The following is a 21,141-nucleotide window of genomic DNA, read 5'->3' as shown; positions in this document are numbered from 1 at the left end:
TGGTGCTGGAGAAGACTCCTGGAAGTCCCTTGGATAGCAAGGAGATCAAACCAGTCAATTTTAAGGGAGATAAACCCTGAATATTCACTGGAAGGATCAATGCTGAAGCTGAAGCATCTGATGCAAACAGACAACTCATTGGAAAAGTCCCTGATGCCAGGAAAGATTGAGGGCAAAAGGAGAAGGCATCAGAGGATGAGATGACTGGACAGCATCACCAATGCAATGAATAGGAACTTGGGCAAGCTCCTGGAGGTGGTGAGGGACAGGGAGGCCGGTGTGCTGCAGCCCAAGGGATTGCAAAGAATCGAACATGACTGGGCGACTAAACAGCAGTAACAACAAAGGTATGCTGAAGTCCCAACACAAGGTACCCGTGAATGTGACCTTATTTGTCTACATGGGGCCTTTGCGGCTATACTCAAGTTAAGATGAGGTCATCCTGAATCAGGTTAAGTTCTAAGTCCAATGACTAGTTACTTTATATGAAAAGATAAGTTTGAGCACAGGCACATACAATACATTTCTATCATCTTAAGCCACCCAGTTTGTGGTACTTGTTTATGGCTGCCTTAGGAAACTAACACCAAGATTTTCAGAGATGGCTAGATCTTTCTCACTCATAGCTAAAGCCAAATACACATTGTTGAAACAAGAAAGCAAAATATAACTAATTATGAGAAAACCACAAACAAAACGTGAAACCTAAGTAGCTACACTTCTTAGGCTTCTGGAAGTTCCAAGGTAGAACTTTTATTTCACATTCAGCAGTGATTTAAGTCTGGTTCTAGAATGATAAGAAACACACAACTCCTCTTAAAATTTTATTACTTCAAAAGATGTTAAAAAGAAAAGAATCAATATGTATAGTCCCTAATATTTACCAGATCCAGTAAAAGACATTCTTTTTCTAGTATGAAAACTAATCATTACAGTGACTCTGAGATGGAAATGATAGCATCTTCCTTTTCCAAATAAGGAAATCATAAAGAATTTGCCTAAGTTATAGTAGTGATAATGCCCAAGGTAAAAGTACTTCCCACTATCCTGAATGCTGCTGTTCCTAACCCAGAATGCTTAAGTGTTTTGTGCAATGAATAGAATGTATGTGCAGTTACTTATATCTATTGATATATATTTCTCTTCTCCATATATATATTAAAGATACACACACACACACATATCCTTGAAATAAACATATCATCAGATACGACATTAAGAAGTAACTAGTGTATTGACATCTTATATTTCTGATACGTGAGATATATGGAACTAATTAAATTTTCCCTGATGTTTGCCAAACTTGAAAAAAGGCATTGATACGAAATCACAGAATGTATGTCAATTGAAAACAAAAAAGCACAATGTGAAAGTGGTGAGTTAGGTTTTATTTGGGGCCGAATGAGAACTATAGTCCAGGAAACAGTCTCTCAAAGGGCTGCTCTGAGAGCTGCTCTGAAGAGGTGGAGGCAGAAGTCGGTATAGATGTGATATTAGTGAAGAGGGATACGTGCAATCAAGAACAGATTTTGGCGGAAGGTTGCTGCTAGTCATGAGGAGCATATTCTCTGTTAATTAATGATTTTAGTGCTTTTTAGATATGAGGAGAAATAAGAAATTGAGTTCATAAAGTTTCACAAAAATATCTATTTGAAAGTCTGTTTTGCCAGTTTTTCCAGGAACACAGACTGCCTCATTCCTGATCTCCTCACTGAACTCCTATCAGGGTGCATTGAAGGTTAGCAACCACTGTGGCTATTGACCTAATCCTTGCAGAGGCAGATGGCAAGTGACAAATTTTAGTTGGCATGTATAAAATGCTTTGGGCTTGAAAAATTCACAAATATTGTATGATATACCACAACTACTCTGCCCAATCCAGCACCTTATCTATCATTTCTATTCTTTATATCCCTAGTGTCCACACTTTCTGCCTTATATATTTTTTTGGTATAGCACAATACTTTTTAGCAGCATTATAATTGTAAATCTGTGATAAATGGACAATATAAAAGCATGGAAACAAACTGGTATTAATAGTGTAGTAATCCCTATTGTGTTATATTTGCATCAGAAAATGCAAAATACACATTTTATAAAGGACAAATTTTATGTTCTATTTTTATTTTCATTGCCTTGTATAATATTGTAAGATTATTGTATGTCCTAATTTGCATTATAATTTTTACTACTTAAAAGTATAAATATGGCAACTTTGCATAGTTTATTAATTTTTAATTTTTCCTTTTATAAAAAATTATCTAATAGTGGGACAACAATTGCCAATCATATATGAAAAATGAATTTCACCCCTCATGATTATTTTATAAACATTCTATATTTGCCTAATGAAAGACATGTGATACTGTACTATACATAATTTTATTTTAATGCTGCTTCATATCAGCATTTTCAAGTTAGCACATTGACTAAACCCTGTTGCATATGGAACAGGATTTTGCCTTATTTTGCCTTCTATCTCTCCCCACCTTTGTTCTCATTTTGTCTGTCCATGACAAATTCACACATTTTTTAACATGGTAATAAAATATAACTTTTATGCAGAAAAAAAGTGAGTTGTCTATGATCACACACTAGTAAGCTGTGGGACTGGAGTTTGAACCTACATCTAAGGTCAGATTTAGGTTTTGTAAGGCCTAAAGCTTATACAATATGTGGGGGTAGCTGTTATTTAAGCAAAAGAAAACAATATTTATGAATACAAAATGCCTCCCTGGGGCAAGCGAGGGGCCCTGGAGCTTAAACTCATTTTGTCAGCTCTTGTCTGGGTATCTCTGACTTTCAGCATTTTCTTCCAGGTAATTAGACACATAATACAAATTAGTTATAGGAAAAATTTAAATACAATTAATTCCTTTTTTAGATCACTAAAAATTCAACCATCTAAAGTTAGCCATTGTTAATTACAAATATTTATATATTCTGCAGAGATCTTCCCACACATATGCATTTATGTCCGCTTCTTTTTTTTTAATTAATGTACTGTGTTGTTGTTTAGTCACTAAGTTGTGTAGGTCTCTTGCAACCCTATGGACTGTAGGCAGCCAGGCTCTTCTGTCCACGGATTTCCCAGGCAAGAATACTGGAGTGTGTAGCCATTTCCTTCCCCAAGGGATCTTCCTGATCTGGAGATCAAACCCGTGTCTCCTGCATTAGCAAGAGGACTCTACCACTGAGCCACCTGGAAACCCCTTATGGCAGATCAAAAATATTTGAAAGAAATTTTCAGAAATTAAAAAAAAAAAATACTTGAATTTGCAGCACACAAGCAACTATTTACAAAGCATTTACATTATATTTACAACTATTTATATAATATCTGTATTGTATCAGTCATGATAAATGATCTAGAGATAATTTGAAGTATAGGGGAGGATATATTAATATTGCATGCAAATACTACTCCATTTTATATAAAGAACTTGAGCATCTGTGGATTTTGGTATGCAAAAGAGGTTCTGGAACCAATTCCCAGAGATAGCAAGGGGAGGAAGACGGCATTTCTTCCGAAGTTCCAAACACACTTCTATCCTCTAGACCTGCAACATAGCTGCTTCCCTGAGATTTCCCAGAGCTCTTCTCATAGGCTGATTTCATTGTTTTCTTTATCTCATTATCTAGCTTCAGTTCTCTCGTGTCTGCTCTCATAGTTTTAACAAGGTTTTTGGTTGTTTCCACATATCCCCTTTCTCCCTTAAAGTTCCTTTTTTCAGGTATCATGCTCTTTTTTTAGGCGTTATCTTATTTTTCTGAGAGTATTATATATAGTGGGGTTTTTTTACTGCCTGCATTGTCTCTGTTTCTTTAATATGTCACTTTCTCTAGTATTCTCAGAAAGCTTGCTTTGCTCTTTGTGTTTCACATGAAAATCTCTCCACAAATGTGTAGAAATTATTGCCTTGCCATTTAAAATATTTAAGTGTGGGGCACTAAAAAGGTAATTGAAAATTCTGTGTGCATGGAGGTAAAGCTTATCAGCTGAGGGGTATTTCAATGTTGAGAAAATGTACAGATAAGCAGGGGCAGTGATGTGTATGCCTACCGGCACTCTTCTTGAAGCCTCACCATTATTTGTTCACTTTTACACAACTTTCCTATTTCAGCACTAGACTTGGTCTCCACAATTAAGTACTGCAAGTGAATTTCACATGTTCCCTGAGATATTGATTTCCTAAGCCTTTTAAATAGCCAGTTGGAGTGTGGGTGGGGCCATGTTAAGGCAATCATATTTCCCATTAGAGTCAACAGCCTTGATTTACAATCATTGCCCCAGTATAATTAAACAGCACCCCCTTCTACTCTTAAATGTCTCCTGGTTTGGATGATAAATTACTATTCGGTGTTTTCCCAACACTTTCCATTTTTAATCAGGCATTTCATGAAGTCATTATAGTTTAAAAAAAACTGATACAAAATAGTAATTTAGAGTGACAACCTCATTCTTATTAAAGTTAAGATTTTTCTATGAAATCTTTATATAAATTTAATGTTTTCCCTAAAAGTTTATTTTTCTATTATACAAGTAAACATTCTTGAATGTTTAACCAGACTCATGTAGATATTTGCCAACCACCCTAAGGGCCATATGCATTGTTATATTTGTGCATTCTCTAGACTCCTTTATACTTGATGAGAGTCTGGACTTCTAGTGATTGGTGGAAGTTAAGCTTGTTAGCTTCTTCCACTAATAAAACGGTGGCAGCTACTGTCCAGAGGGAGCCAGATAAACCTCAGGTCACAGAAACTAGTTGTTTGGAAAAATGGCCTATAGGATGGGGAACTTCCCCTAGCTTCTGTATAAGGATTCCCAGAACCACCCCCTGCTTTTCAGCCACATGCAAGATGAATGACTTTTTCAAGCTGGGGAGACCCAGAGCAGGGACTCTGGTGAGGGTTTGCTCGATATCTTTGAAAGCTTTTTCTGTTCTCCATTCCAAAATAATGGTTCTGTATCTGGGCCTTTAGTGGCTTCATATAGAAGTTTAGTTATTAGCCCAAATGCTAGAGTCCAAATTTTAGAAAATCCTGCCGTGCCCCAAAAGATAGATACAAAGATGTTTCTTTGTTTTTGGACCTACTATAGTTTGTTTTCTATATGGAGATAACTGTCTATTTTCAGGGTGTATTATATATCCCAGATCATTAATTTGTTGCTTTGTGATTTGGGCATTTGAGATTTGTGTGTTTGTCTGAAAGACTCTGTAACCCTGGGCCCCAAGGAAATTAAGGACTGCAATGGTATTTTGAATGAGACCTCCATGGAGGGGCTACATATAAATATATCATCTACACACTGTAGAATTGCCTCTTCTTTTAAATTTATTTCCCTCAGTTCTTTTCCTAGGACCTGGGTAAACAAGCATGAAATGTGAAAGTGAAAGTGTTAGTCATTCAGTTAGGTCCGGACCCTTGGACTGTAGCCCACCAAACTCCTCTGACCATGGAATTCTCCAGGCAAGAATACTGGAGTGGCTTGCCATTTCCTTCCCTGGGGGATCTTCCCAACCCAAGGATTGAACCTGGGGCTCCCACATTGCTAGCCAATTCTTTACCACCTGGGCTACCAGAGAAGCCCAAACAATATATATAACTCACCAGGCTGCTCTGTCCATGGAATTCTCCGGGCAAGAATACTGGAGTTTGTAGTCACTCCCTTCTCCAGGGGATCTTCCCAACCCAGGGATCAAACCCAGGTCTTCTGCATTGCAGGCAGATTCTTTACCGTCTGAGCCACCAAGGAAGCCCAAGGTGCTTCCCAGCTGGCACTAGTGGTAAAGAACCCATCTGCCAGTTCAGGAGATATAATGAGACATGGGTTTGATCCCTGGATTGGGAAAATCCTCTGGGGAAGAGCATGGCAACCCACTCCAGTATCCTTACCTAGAGAATCCCATGGGCAGAGGACCCTGGTGGGTACAGTCCATAGAGTCACAAACAGTTGGACATAACTGAAGCAGAAGAAACAAGTATGAGCTGTCCCTAAGGCAATACTGTCCAGATATGTTGTTGCATTTGGCCTGAGTTGGGGTTAATTCACTTGAAGGCAAACAGATATTGCAATGAGGGATGAACTGGGATACAAAAAGAGGCATCCTTGAGATGGAGTATAGTAAACCATCCATTGTCCTCAGGGATTTGGGCTAATATATAAGGACTGGCCACAAGGGGATGTATATGGACCATTGCATCAGTTACTACACTAAGGTCTTATACCATCCTATTTCCCCATTTGGCTTAATGACATGCAAAATAGGGATATTGCACAGAAACTGACAGGGCATCAAGAAGCCATGTTCTAAGAATTTATCTATGAGAGATTGTTTTCAACTTTATGGGATATTGTCTCTTGTTAGGACAGATGGCTTCTGGCCTAAGGCTAATTCTTACAAATTAGGCTTTAAGGCCCCTCATGGGATTTCTTTATCACATATTGAAGGATTCAAGGCTTGTAGAATATGGCTGAGAATAAGACCTTGCTCTGATGGCTACGCTGTCTTGGTCAGAGTCAAGATAAAGAGTTATTTGGGGCCTCCTAACCATAGTATGGACCCAAGGGAGCCCAGAAGGTCTCTTTCTGGAAGGGAGGTGGTACAGTCATGCACAACTATTAATAAAAAGACAGGTGAAATCAACCATTGTTCAAACTGGCAAATGAGAGGCCAGTATAGTAACAGGTGTGAGGCCTTTCATTGGTACCAGTCACAGTACAATTTTTGGAGGAAAGCTTGAGAAATCAAGACAGAGTAAGTGGCTGTATATCAATTAAAAATCAGTATTGTACCCACCATGTCAAGGACTATGTGGGACCCCTGGATGAAGATAGACATCTCACTGGGGGAGCCACCAGAATTCCCGGGCAGTCTCAGTCATCCAGCATGGCCATCTCAGGAGCAGGAGCCCCTCTTCCCCGTTGGGACCCAGGGCAGTCTGTCTTCCAATGATACGTTTGTGTGCAGGCCGGGCTGCTCCAGGGGGCTCTTACTGGCATTCTCAGGCCCAGTGGCCAGCTGACTTGCATTTGAAGCATTCACCCTTGTTGGTCTTACCTATAGATGGATAGTTGAACTTCCTTGGCCCTCTTGGTTGTCCTGAAGTCACAAGGCATGGCTGACAGCAACAGTTATCAGTTTTGCATGAGCCCTGGCCTACTTTTCTCATATTGGATTCTCTCTTCCTCCTTAGCTTGATCTCAAATACTAAATATCCCAAATGTCACCTCTGTGAGTTGGGGCAAGGGGGTCTACGGCTTTAATTGTAACTTTTGGAGTTTCCACCTAATATCAGGGTCATAGTGGCTGATAAAATATTGTCCTGGCAGGGATTGATCTTCCCAAGTGAAGGGATCAATGTTAGTATATTTTCTAAAAGCTTCCACAACCCTCCTATTAAAGACGGTTGGATTTTCTTTTTCTTCTAGAGTCACTCATTTAATCCTTTCAAAATTACTGGTTTTTTGATATACATTCTCACTCCTTCTATTGCACATTGTATCAAGATCATTATTAGAAATCATACAGCTTACTTTGCATTCCAAACATTTTCTTTGTGAGTGATTCTAGGAAGGTTGCTTCAAATCTCTAAACCTCAGTCTCTTCATCTGTAATTATTAGTTCTCACTCTTTAAGAATGTAATGACAACTGAATAGTATAATGTATGTAATATGCTTAGCACAGTGCTTGATAGCATAGTACTTGATAAGTTCCAGCATGCTAGTGGCTTTGCATTGCTTCATACTATATCTTTTACCAGATTAGTTGCTATTTGACTTATGTTCTTTTGGGCATGTTATACTGTTTAACTTAGGAAAATGTCAGACAGGCTAATGTAGCTGACAATTTAGAACAAACAGCTAATTTTATGTTTAGTAATATGTAGAATTATTGTTTAGTTAAGTAAAACACTGCTTTCTTTCTATCTGTAAACTTTACTCCAAAGAGATAAAAGATAAAAGAATATATGAAAGAAAACATGACCAAAAAAGTTGAGAGCAACTATGAGTATACCAAATAATCAGTGGTTCTCAAATTTTAGTCACATTTGTTCAACTTAAATACAGTATACTAGTTTTTAAGAGCAATTTATTTTCCTTCATCCAACTCCAATAAGTTATGATTTGGTAGTCCTGTGGGAGAACCCAGGAATACTTATAGTTAATAAGCACACTATATGTACAGCAGGTGGCTAGCAGACTACATTTTGAGACACAGTAATCTTGCTAGGGCAAGACATGAAAATTCAGTAAAAAATACTCTACTGGCCTTCTATTGCATGATGATGTAATGCACATGCTCTTGGTTGCAGGTAAGACAACACAGCCATGTAATGCAAACACTGAAAGATAGCAATATGTGAAACAAGCACATGGGCTAAGTCACTTCAGTCATGCCCAGCACTTTGTGACCTGATGGAGTGTAAACTGCCAGGCTCCTCTGTCCACGGGATTCTCCAGGCAAGAATACTGGAGTGGGTTGTCATACCAAGCACATAGCAGCCCCAAATAAATTTAACACAGTTGTATACTAACAACTCTCAAAATAAAATCACAGCTTTGCAAAATCATTTGGGAAACTTGCACTCAATAAAAATAAACAAATAAGTAGAATGGCAAATACTTTCAGCTTTCAGTTGGCTCCAGTAACTTATCTGAAAACGTAAATCAGTTAGTCCTCACAACAACTCTAAGAGATAGGTACTTTTATTAGTGTAAAGATGAGAAAACTAAGGCACAAAAGTTATGTAATTAATTTAGCTTGAGGACTCACAATTTACTAAAGTGGCAAATGCAGGCACTCTTGTTTCCAGAGATATGCTCATGATGACATTATAATTAGCTTCCTGGAAGGAAGAAGATAGACTGACTCCAATTCTAATATTTATTCTTGGCCATTACATAGCTTTGTGTATTTTACAGACATTAAGTTTTAGTGTTCCTTTAAATATCTTATATTTTTTTCTGTTTCTTTTCTAACCTTTCAAGTGTGTATATCTGCGTTAGTGATGAACACCAAGAACAAACTGAACAGAGATTAGCAAGGAGGAATGAAAGTTTGCTGCCTATATAGATTTCAGAGCAAGACAAACCTCTGATATCCTAAATTCTTTTTGACATTAACAAGCTGCTCTAATCTCACAAAGTGGATTAGTCTTCCATCACACTACTTGATGGTATGAAAGCACAGCATTAGAATCTGCGTTGTTATCCTATGTAATGCTGAAGGGGCAGTTTACTGTGTTCACATTTAGCACTCTACCTTTTCATGAGAGAAACAAAATTTTATTTTTGAAGGTATTTGTCTCTATTGTTGTTCAGTCTCTCAGTCATGTCCGACTCTTTACAACTCTACGGACTGCAGCATGCCAGGGTTCCCTGTCCTTCACCATCTCCTGGAGTTTGCTCAAACTCATGTCCATTGAGTCAGTGATGTCATCCAACCATCTCATTCTCTGTTGCCCTCTTCTCCTCCTGCCCTCAATCTTTCCCAGCATCAGAGTCTTTTCCAATGAGTCAGCTCTTCACACCAGGTTGCCAAAGTATTGGAACCTCAACTTCAGCATTAGTCCTTCCACTGAATATTCAGAGTTGATTTCCTTTAGGGTTGACTGGCTTGATCTCCTTGTTGTCCAAAGGACTCTTAAGAGTTTTTTCTCTATTATGATATACCAAAATGGTCACCAAAACAAAGATTTCTGTAATGGTCATCTTTGTTGTTGAAAGAATATGATTGCTATCTGAATGCTTCCAGAATGTTCTAAATAATATGCAAACTCTCTTTTCATATTTCACTCATTCTGGTCTTTGTTTCCTTTTGTGAAACAATACCAATAACTTACTGTTTGCTGATCCAATATTATTTCCTGTCTTGCTCAAAGTGCCTTGATATTGTTAACTGCTCACTACCCTTGGCACCTAAGATGAATAATTTACCTGTATCTTTCAAAATCTATCATTGTATTTTACACTTGACTCCACTTTTGGCTCTTTATTCCTACTTCTGAGTCCTATCGCTCAAGTTTGCTTTGATAATTTCATAATTATCAATTAGATCAGTTGCCATGTAATTTAATGGCCACAAAGTGTGTGACTTCCTAAACAATTTTTCGCTGCATTAAACTTTTTTGTCTTAAACCATTGGTAGGATACATAACTGCCTTTTTATGTGTTTCATTAACTAAATTTTTATATGCTCATTTAGGAACTCAGCTGGTAGGGACAAAATGGACCCCTGAAATGCCTTCCATTTCCACATCTTCTTGAAATTTACCATCCATGCAATGCTATTTTCTGATAATTCCAGCTCACATAATTCTGCTTATCTTTAAACATCCTATAGCACTTCATTTTCAGCCATTGAGTTTTTGCTTTGTGATTTAAATCTGTTCATTCTCTTTACTCAATCATACTATAAATACAAGGGGAATAGAGATTTTATATCCTCTACCATTATAGCTCCTAGAGTGTCGTTTTTGGGCACTGGGTAGGTACTCATTAAATACTGATTGAAAGTTTTTAATCATATTGTTGAGTTTTTTCCCCATACTTTGGATTGAGCTCAAACATCACTTAATACATAGCCTTTCTTAGTAAAAAAAAAAGAAAAAAAAATTACAAACTAAGACTTTTTATCTGGTTACTGGCCTTTAATTATACTAACTGCAACTTCTAAGTTGCATTACTGATCCAAAGAAAATACTGACTGTTGGTAATTTTCTGACCCGTGATTGATGAAATGTTATTGAGTAACATTAGTCATATTCTTTGTCAGAATATAGCTTGGTATTTGGCAGTTATACCATCAATTAGCATTACTGCTGATAACCTCTATTTATATACCAAGTAATTTGTTTTTCCATATGAGCTGAAAGAAGGGGAGAAGGAAATGATAGTTGCTCATTGCCACAGTCATTTGCAGTAAGAAAAATAAAGAAATATTTTTTTAACTTTTGTAAAAATCTATGTTGTTAAGTACATATACCCATGCATGCTTGGTCATCTTGGGATGATTTCTGTCTACCATTAAGTATCAATTTATTTTTGTTGCCCATTTTTAATCTAGGTCTTTGGTGCTTCATTTCTTACCTAGATTTTTGGATGAGTGAAATAATCCAAGTCTCCATACCAAGGTTCCAAGAGCATTTACAATGCCAAACCAAAGAGTTGCTAACTTCGCTTATTTTTCCCCTTTTCTGAAATGCATTCTAATTAAGCAAACTCATATCTCAATGCTTTTAATCCACTTCTTAAAAGGAGTTAAGCATTTATTTAATGTCTACTATGTGCCAAACAATGTGGTGGGCATTCCTCATAAGTTTATAAATGAGAAAATAATAAGTTTTAAATAATTTAGACCAAAATAAAGCAAGCATAGTTCTTTAGATACCAATCTCTTTAGATACCAAAATATTGGAGCTTCAGCTTCAGTCCTTCCAATGAATACTCAGGGTTGATTTCCTTTAAGATTGAGTGGTTTGATCTTAAGGGACTCTCAAGAGTCTTCTCTAACACCACAATTCAAAATCATCAATTCTTCAGCTCTAAGCTTTATAGTCCAACTCTCACACCCATACATGGCTACTGGAAAAACCATAGCTTTGACTATATGGATCTTTGTCGACAAAGTAATGTCTCTGCTTTTTAATATGCTATCTAGGTTTGTCATAGATTTTCTTCCAAGGAGCAAGCGTCTTTTAATTTCATGGCTGCAGTCACCATCTGCAGTGATTTTGGAGCCTTTTTTCCTTTGAGACTTTTTAAGTTATCTCGATATTGACAGAGATAACTTTAAAAGTCTCAAAGGGAAAAATTAGTTTTTAGTACTTTAAGTACTTTATAATTAACATGCAACCAGTAAGAAGAATCATCTAGTTTGAAATTAGACTATTAAATCATCTGTATTTGTAGTATGAATTTCGTTTACCTTTTCCCCTAAAAATAAGAATTTTTGAGTTTTTTTTACATTAATTCAACCTCTTTTTTTCATATTTACCCAGACTATCATTTGGTGTAGGCAAATATAAATACAGTCCTGATTTCAAAAATAAGTAAAAAGAATTCATTCCAAGCTTCAAATACACGCACGCACACACACACACACACACACCTTTTTTTATATGTAGGCAGGAAGATAAAGAACATTTCTGATGGAAATTTGAACAACACTTCTTGTAAGTAGCAAACACCAATAGTTTTTATCTAAGGATTCATTATTTTTAAAATTTCAAACTAAATGGAAAGAAAATAATGATTAATGTCTTAAAGACAGATTTAGAAAATCTAACATTTTAATTGATTTAATGCTTTCTACATACAAGTTAACATATTTTAAAGATAAAGACGGTTCATCTGCTAAACTGCATCATCACCCTGTCCCAAAGCATGGGACATCAGCAAGAATGGGAACTTGCCCTAGCTCTTGCTCAGGTATGAATTCAAGCATTCCTCTTCAGTAGAAGATAAACAGAATTTGGTGATTATGGGTAGGAAGATGTGGTTCAACATTCCAGAGAAGAATCGATCTTTCAAAGACAAAATTAATATAATTATATTATTGAGTTCTCAATAGAGAACTCAAGGAACCTCCACAAGGAGCTCATTTTCTTGCCAAAAGTCTGGATGATGCCTTAGAACTTATCAAGCAACCAGCATTAACAAATAAACTAGACATGGTTTGAAAGCAGGAAGCAGTTCTATATATAAGGAAGCCAAACAAGCCAGGCCATCTTAGATTATTTGTGGCTAAGAATCACGCAAGAATTTGAAAGTGATACATTTTTTCCAGAAAATGATTTGGAAAATTATAAACTTCTCCCGGAATATCCAGGTGTTCCTTCTGTCCAGGAGGAGAAAGTCATTAAGTACAAACTTGAAGTATAAGAAAAAAGCAATTAAAGTGAAAGTGTTTTCATATCTATTTTGACCCATCTTCCCTCTGCCAAAAAAAAAAAAAATTATGCACTTTTTGTCGTAGAGACTTTTGTTGACTTTAAGTCAATTATTTCTACGCGATGTATTCTTTTTCCCATTAATCTTTTTTTTATTAATTTTTATTGGAGTAAACTTGCTTCATAATGTGTTAGTTTCTGTTGCACAGCAAAGTGAATCTGCTAGGCATATACACATATCCCCTCTTTTTTTAATTTCCTTCCCATTTAGGTCACCGCAGGGCAGTGAGTAGAGTTCTCTGTGCCATACAGTAGGTTCCCATGAGTCATCTATTTTTTTTTTTTTTTTTTGTAGTATATTTCTCATTGTGAGCTTCCTTAGTGACAGCAGTAAAGGATATGCCTGCAATGCAGGAGATGTGGGTTCGATTCCTGGGTTGGGAAGAGGAGATGCCAACCCACTCCAGTATTCTTGCCTGAGAAATCCCATGGACAAATGAGCCTGGTGGGCCACAGTCCACGGATTTGCAAAAAGTCAGACAAAACTTAATGACTAAAAATAAACAACAACATACAAGTTAACACATGTTAAAGATAAATCTAGGCATTATTTCCACTAGCCTTCACTCTTCCGTCAAGGCTGTATATTGTCACCTTGCTTTTTGAACTTATATGCAGAGTGTATGCGTGCACGCTAAGTCACTTCAGTTGTGTCTGACTCTTTGTGACCCTATGGACTGGAGCCCACCAGGCTCCCCCGTCCCTGGGATTCTCCAGGCAAGAACACTGGAGTGGGTTGCCATTTCCTTCTCCAATGCATGGAAGTGAAAAGTGCAAGTGAAGTCGCTCCGTCGTGTCCGACTCTCAGCGACCCCATGGACTGCAGCCCACCAGGCTCCTCCGTCCATGGGATTTTCCGGGCAAGAGCACTGGAGTGGGGTGCCATTGCCTTCTCCGGTTCCATATCTACTGAGCCCGCATTCTAGAGCCAGGAGCTGCAGCTACTGAACCCTTTTGCCACAACTACTGAAGCCTACACACCTAGTTTGTGCTTCGTAATAAAATAAGTCAGCATAATGAGAAGCCTGTGCCAAAAGAAGAGAGGCCCCTGCTTGCTGCAACTAGAGAAAGCCCACATACAGAAACAAAGACCCAGTACATACAAAAAATAAATAAATAAATAAAATGAAAATTTAAAAAAAATAACTTGAGATATTGAATTTTACTACTTTATTCCAAATATTTAACTACAAATTCTTTTCCCTATTTCAGCTATTGTGCATCTCCTCTATAAATTATTCATTTTTAACATAAAAATTAAATGAAATACACATGTAAATAATGTTAGATAATGAATTTATTAAAATATTTTACCAAGTTATTTGTCATGACTGATACTTTACAAATTTAAAATTAAAATTTGAAATCATGTCTATTTAGCTTTACTTCAAAAATATATTTTAAGCTATTTAGTAAAAAAATGAAAACCCCTACTTACAAGGCTAGCTTTTCTCATTGTATAATTTCTTCAATTAGACTCAAATACATATTCCTCTGTGATTTTCTTCATTCTACTTTTTACATCTGATAGATATTTAAAATTCTATTTTCTGCTGCATGATATATCATGAAACCTGGGTTGATTCTTTTCATTTGTTTGCTTTAAGAAACACTATTGCTTCCTTCTTTAAAACATATTTACATCTTTTTTAATATGCACTATTAACTTTTTTAAGCTGTGAAGCTGACAAAAATAATACAAGTAGTTGTTTGGAAAGTACCAATGGGTTATATAGGAATTTGAAAATGGAAATAATCTTCTGATAGGGATAATGAGGTATATGGCAGATTTGATGTAGTTACATGATGCTCTAGAGAATTTTTGATGAAGGAAGGGCCTATAGGTGGTGAGTATTCTATGTTTTGGAGGCCAGATATTCTCTGTTGCCATCATTGTGTGGAAGCATAGATGATATATACACAAATGGGTGCAGCTTTATTTTAATAAAACTGTATTTACAAAATTGGTGGCAGGTCAAGTTGGACCTTAGGCCTTAATTTGTCAAAACTTCTCTAGAAAATCAGATTTTTAGTGATTCTCTGACCTTCACTTTAGACAGGGCTATTTTAATGTCACATGCTCTTTTAACATTAATGTGTTCTGAACTAGAAGTACACAGGAAGTATATTCAAACTTATCCTCAAAATTCATGTGGCAGATTACCTCATGAATATAAAACTATTTTATTAAAACATTTTAGATTCTTAAAAACTAAACTGATTTGAATGTAATTCAAGAAATGTTTGAATATAAAGAATTCTGTGGGGAGCAAAATTTAAAGCTTCACTTCACTATGTGTCAGGTAAGTTTAGATTCATATCTTCATACATTAGTATCTTATTTTAATGTTAAAAGGAAATACTTGTGATATTGTTCAGTTCAAGGGTTATATAAGGAAGGAAAGGTTACATGCAGGATTTTGAAGTTGCTGAGATATGACTTATTCAGGAGTGTTTTTTTTTTTTTTTTAAATAGCTCAGCTTTTTATTGAATGTGTTACTAAAGAGGTTTAGTCAAAAAGACCAAAGCCCATGTCATCATCAGACTCTTCAGATTCTTCTTTCTTTGCTTCTACTTTCTTCTCCTCAGCTGGGGCAGCAGCGGTGGCTGGAGCAGGACCTCCTGCTGGTGCAGCACCAGCTGCCGGGGCAGGTCCACCAGCCCCCACGTTGCAGATGAGGCTCCCGATGTTGACATTGGCCAAAGCCTTTGCAAACAAACCTGGCCAGAAAGGCTCAACATTTACACCGGCTGCTTTAATGAGGGCATTGATCTTATCCTCAGGAGTGTTTGTAAGGTTGTTTAAAAACACAATTTTAAAATGGAATTTTAACAGCCGAGTAATATTCCATGGTGTATATGTACCACAGCTTCCTTATCCATTCATCTGCTGATGGGCATCTAGGTTGCTTCCATGTCCTGGCTATTATAAACAGTGGCACTGGGAAGACCCAGAGGAATCGGGTGGAGAGGGAGGTGGGAGGGGGGACCGGGATGGAGAATACGTGTAAATCCATGGCTGATTCATATCAATGTATGACAAAACCCACTGAAATGTTGTGAAGTGATTAGCCTCCAACTAATAATAAATAAATAAATAAATAAAATGGAATTTTAGAAATAGAGTAGTGAATATATGTTTAAAAATATTCTGCTAAAGTGTAGGAACTAATGACTCTTTTTTTAAAAAAAAAAAAGTAAAGGGACTGTGTATGTACAGATTCATGAAAAATGATACCAAGTCTCTAAGTCTTGAAGATAGATAAAATGTTTAGTGTTGGATTTGGGGCATAAAGCAGTGGAATATATTCTCAAATAAATATTGGGTTAGCCAAGAAGTTTGTTCAGGTCTTCCCACAAGATGTTACAGAAAAACCCAAATGAACATTTTAGCCAACACAATAATAATGATATTTTGTTTTCATTATTATCAGTTATACAAAATTTAAGTGCAATTTAATGCCAACACAGAAAGAGTATACAATTGACTGAAGTGCACATCAAAATAATCTATTTGAGAAAAAGGAGGTAGTAAGATTTCCTTCTGAAACATTCTCTGTTGTATATCTATTCAGACATGGTTATTAGATTAAGCTCTAAACTCAAGCTGAACACTGCCAACAATTAAATTTGAGAGATTTTATGAGTCAGTGGACAAAAAGGCTACACAATAAAAATCATTCTGGTGAATTATTTTTCTGAATATTAAATAATTTAAGTATGTTTATCCATAAAAGTATAAAATGCATATTTTTATATGACTAACCATTTTTTTTCTTTTTGATAAATTCCATAATTCATTTAGACATTGAAAAAAGTTCCAACTAAAGAACATTAATTTTGGAAAGTGTGTATCTACAGTTTATCAGTAGACAGGTATCTATGGAGACTTAGGCACCAGAATTCATTAGATAGCAGCCTAAGTTTAGGTACTAATGAGAACAGAATTTTGCAGGAAAATAAGAGTTAATGTTCCTTTGATAATTCATTTGCTATAATTAAAGTAGAATAACTAATAACTAGTAAAGAATGTTAACTTGAAATTTAGCTATAAGTATTTTGTTGTGATTGATATTTTATTGCATATTATTTTTCATTTTTAGACCATGTATATTAATTTAATATTTAGATAATTTACTTGCAATTTTCACAAGACTGCTGCTAACTGTATTAGCAGCTGTTCTGGAGAAATATGCCTGTCAGGGGTCCAACTGTTTAGAGGAGGTAATGCAGTAAGCTTGCAGCTGACAAGATGTCAATGTTAATGTTTATCAGATTACGGAGGGAAGTTAAAGCTGTTGACAGAAATAGACATTATCAGAGGTTAATTAAAAGATGAAAGGCTATGGAAAAGATAGGATTCCATCCTTCACCCTGCTCCATCCCAGACTACTTCACTGTCTTCAACCGTCAATATTCAACCGTCAACTGTCTTCAACAGTCAATGAAGCAAGACAAAAATTTCCACCATCATGCAGGCTTTTATAGAATGGGTTATTTTATGAAATACATATTTTACGAAACAAAAGAGTTTTCAGAGGTCAAGAGTCTCACATGTCAGAACACAGGTATTTTATTAAATGGAAAGCTATGCTTCTTCTTTACTTCCTAACTGAAGGTGAATTTCTCAGTCTAAGAAAGGTTGGTAGGGGAATTGCAGACTTGTTTTTTAATTAAGCTCAATGGTTCAATTTATTGCTCTGACTGAAATGTTCTTTCTTATTGAGTTGACAATTTTTCTACCTAGCACTGATATTAAACAGAGACTAAGAGTCAGGTCAAACATACCTGACTAAGAGTGAGGGTTTTGGTTGGCTTGTTTTTAGTATCATGGTGGAGGGAATGTGTTTTAATAGTCCAATTGCCATTTATATAAAAATAGGCTTTGTGAAAAAATAAGGTTTATAGGTATTGTAAAATTTAATTTAAAAATAGCTGTTTTGTGTACAACCTCAAATTTGACAAAGTATTTAAGAAGCAAAGAGGCAATAGGTTTTCGTGCCAACCTTTTTAAAACTAAGGAAGGGGAAGCTAAATAATTTAAATGTGGATAAAAGGCATCAATCAAATTCTAAAATTAGTTGACCAAAGTTCAAATTCTAGCCTTCAACTTTGGACAATGTATTCAAAGTTCTGACACTCAGTTTTCTCATCTGTATAACAGTGATAATAATGACTGTCTTTCCTTGTACAGATGATGTTAGAGAAAATCAAAGATATTGAATGTAAATGTATTTTGTAAAAGCTAAAATCCTACAAAAATTAGAATAATCATTGTTGCTAATCTATAAAATACTGATAGTAATGTAATGAGACTAATTTTAACTTATTCATTTTAAGAGTCAGATAGTAAAGTATTAATTTTTATCACTTCATTTCTTATATATAATATAAATAGAATAGAAAAATAAAATAAGGTCAAATTAATATTTCTTCTATTAAACATTTTTGATTTTTAACTTTCTTGTATTTTCTTTTAAGAAGACATGTTGGTTTATTTTTCCTGATTTTTAGAAATAAATCTTGTATCTATATCAAGCAGTATCACTTACTTTGACTCTCCTCACAGATTCTTTTTTGTGTAAATTGAAGTATAGTTGACTTAACAATATTATTCTTGTTTCAAGTATATAGGATGGTGATTCAGTATTTTTATAGATTATATTCCATTATAGATTTTTGGAAGATATTAAGTATAATTCTTTGTGTTATATAGGAAATCACTGTGGCTTATCAGTTTTACAGATAGTAGTTTATATCTATTAATCTCACATCCCTGATTTGTCCCTCTTCCCTCCTTTAATAACCAAAAGCATATCTCCAACTAATATTGTATTATTGTCAATCTCTCTATTTATATCTGTTAGTATTTACTTTATATATTTAAGTGCTCCTACACTGAGTGCAAATGTGTTAATGGGTATAATATCCTCTTCTTGTATTGATCTCTTTATCACTATACAATGCCATCTTTGTCTTCTGTTATAGTCTTTGTTTAAAGACTTTGTTTATAGTCTATTTTCTCTGATATGAATATTACTACCGCTTTCTTGTAATTTTCATTTGCATGAAATATCTTATTCCATTCCTTCACTTTCAGTTTGTTTGTGTCTTTTGCCCTGAAGTGAATCTCATGTAGGCAATATATTGAAGAATCTTGTTTCATATATATAATGAGCCACCTTTTTGATTACAGCATTTAGTTCATTGACATTTAAAGCAGTTTTTGATAGATGCATACTTATTGCCATTCTTCCTTGTTTTCCAGTTGTTTTCTTAGTTCTTCTTTGTTCATTTCTTCTTTTGTTTTTCCTATTATGGTTTGATGATTTCCTTTTGTGGTTGCTTGAGTTTTTTGGTTTTTTTTAAAGATTCTATTTTAGGTTTTTGATTTGTGGTTACCCTGGGATTAATGTATGTTTACTCATAATAATATCTACTTGTTTAAACTGATAATCATTTAAGTTTAGACACAGTCTGAAGATCTACATTCTTAATTTCCCTCTGTCTTCCAGATCACTTATTCATTCTTTTGTATATGTAAGTTGGCTACTTATTAGTTCTAGATTGTTTTTTACATCATAAATAAATTATCTATTTTTGATTGGGTGATCATCACAGTTTCTCACTCCTTATAAAATTAATCTGCATTTATATTGATAATTTTTCTTAATTCAGTTAGCATTTTTATTGCCATCTTTTAAACTCAGTGTCTGGTAGACTAACAATCTCTGTTTCAGCATTTATTTTTTATTTGGGGGTTTTCCCTTGCCCTTTGAATTGTAAGTAATTCCTCTGCCTTTTCATTTTACTTAACTTTCTCTGTCTCTATGCATTTAGGAGCAAAAGTTATCCATTGTGGCCTTAAAGGGATATGTTTACGTGGGAATATCCCTATGTAGATTGTGTGTCCCCAATGTCTTTGGTACAAGGACTGGTTTTCACGTGGATTCCAGTCACATATTTCCTCAGTGTACGCGGGCTGCTATCACAGTGTTAGGGGGTGTGGTTGTTGGAGGATCTAAAGCCTGAACAGGGTGTTAAGAGGGACTTTCTGCTCTGCACTGTTGGTGTCTTGTCAGAAGTGGAGTCTGCTCCCCAGTTGCCAGAAAAAAGCCCTGAGTGTCAAGACTGAGCAGGCTGTGTTCCCTTTGATTGCATGTTTTGTCCCAAAGGAGGGGAGTGCTGAAATAAGTGAGTCTCAAGTGCTCACAGGGGTTTAAAACACTGCCTGTGTAGGCATCTGCAGCTCCACCCAGACACTCCACTCAGATGTAGCCCAGGGTTGCATTCCTTCCCCTATTTGGTTATCCAGATCTAGTACAAGGTTGTGGCGTAGAGTGGGCTAGGCTGGGGTGCTCACTAGGATGAAACTGAGGTCAGAGCATTGTAGCTACAGGAATCAAAGCAGCAGTCCTGCCCTTGGAGGTCTGGTCTACTCTGAGACACTGCCTTTACAACTGCCGGCACTGGCTACTGCCACAACACCTCGGCCACACCCCAAACCCCTAAGCCACCTCTGTGTATCCAGACTCAGTCTTCTCCCGGGACCTGTCTGCTGTGGCTGAAATAGATGGGGCTAAAGCATTGGCTTAACTAGTCACAGGAACCCGGATATGCTGGTTGTGGTCCTTCCTGATGTGCTGCTTAAGTAAACGCAAACACTAGCCACTGCAGCCCCACCCGAACCACACCCCAGGTCCTGTCTCTGTGTAGCTGGTCCAAATCTTTTCCCAGGACCCTGCTGGCCCAGATCCCAGGCAAAGCTGTGGTATGGAATGAAAAGAGATAAAGCATTCACCTCTCTCAAAATGGGAAGTGTGGCAAGGCAGGATTTTTGGCCTGATTTTTGGCCAGCCAGCACCCATGCAGTCTTTGTGAGTGGAGTTTAGACTTCTCCTCTCCTAGCAGCCAATGGGGCTTGTCTCTTCTGCTTAAGAATCCAGTATTGGGACTGCCAGTCTGTGGCTTCACCTGCTTGCTCCCTAGCATGGCAGTCCCCCATGTAAGCATTTTCTTTCTTTCAAATATCTCCCAGAGATGGAGGTCTTGACTCCAGGCCTTTTTTCTGTCTTACCTGGTTATGTGGAAATCTTTCTAACAGCTTTCATTGTCTAAGAGTTTTTCCTCTACTTTCCAGTTAGTTTTCCATGAGGATTGCTCTACATGCAGATATATT

At 36.3% G+C, this 21,141-nt stretch overlaps 1 protein-coding gene and 1 pseudogene across 1 annotated transcript in view; one reads left to right on the top strand and one right to left on the bottom strand.

Moving 5' to 3' along the window:
* Nucleotides 1-313: 313 nt before the first annotated feature.
* LOC133043320 (dihydrofolate reductase-like) lies at nucleotides 314-12,908 on the top strand (annotated as a pseudogene).
* A 2,537-nt stretch (nucleotides 12,909-15,445) lies between these two features.
* Nucleotides 15,446-21,141, bottom strand: part of LOC133043309 (large ribosomal subunit protein P1-like) — a 50,709-nt gene continuing 45,013 nt past the window's right edge. Inside the window, exon 3 of the mRNA XM_061124141.1 lies at nucleotides 15,446-15,741. Within this exon, the coding sequence (XP_060980124.1) occupies nucleotides 15,472-15,741 (270 nt within the window). The 3' untranslated portion in view covers nucleotides 15,446-15,471. The remainder of the gene's footprint in view (nucleotides 15,742-21,141) is intronic.

This window comes from Dama dama, chromosome 3 (assembly GCF_033118175.1).
Source record: "Dama dama isolate Ldn47 chromosome 3, ASM3311817v1, whole genome shotgun sequence".
Taxonomy (NCBI): Eukaryota; Metazoa; Chordata; class Mammalia; order Artiodactyla; family Cervidae; genus Dama; species Dama dama.
Note: the sequence above shows the minus strand (reverse complement) of the source record. Positions and strands in the feature narration are given on the sequence as shown.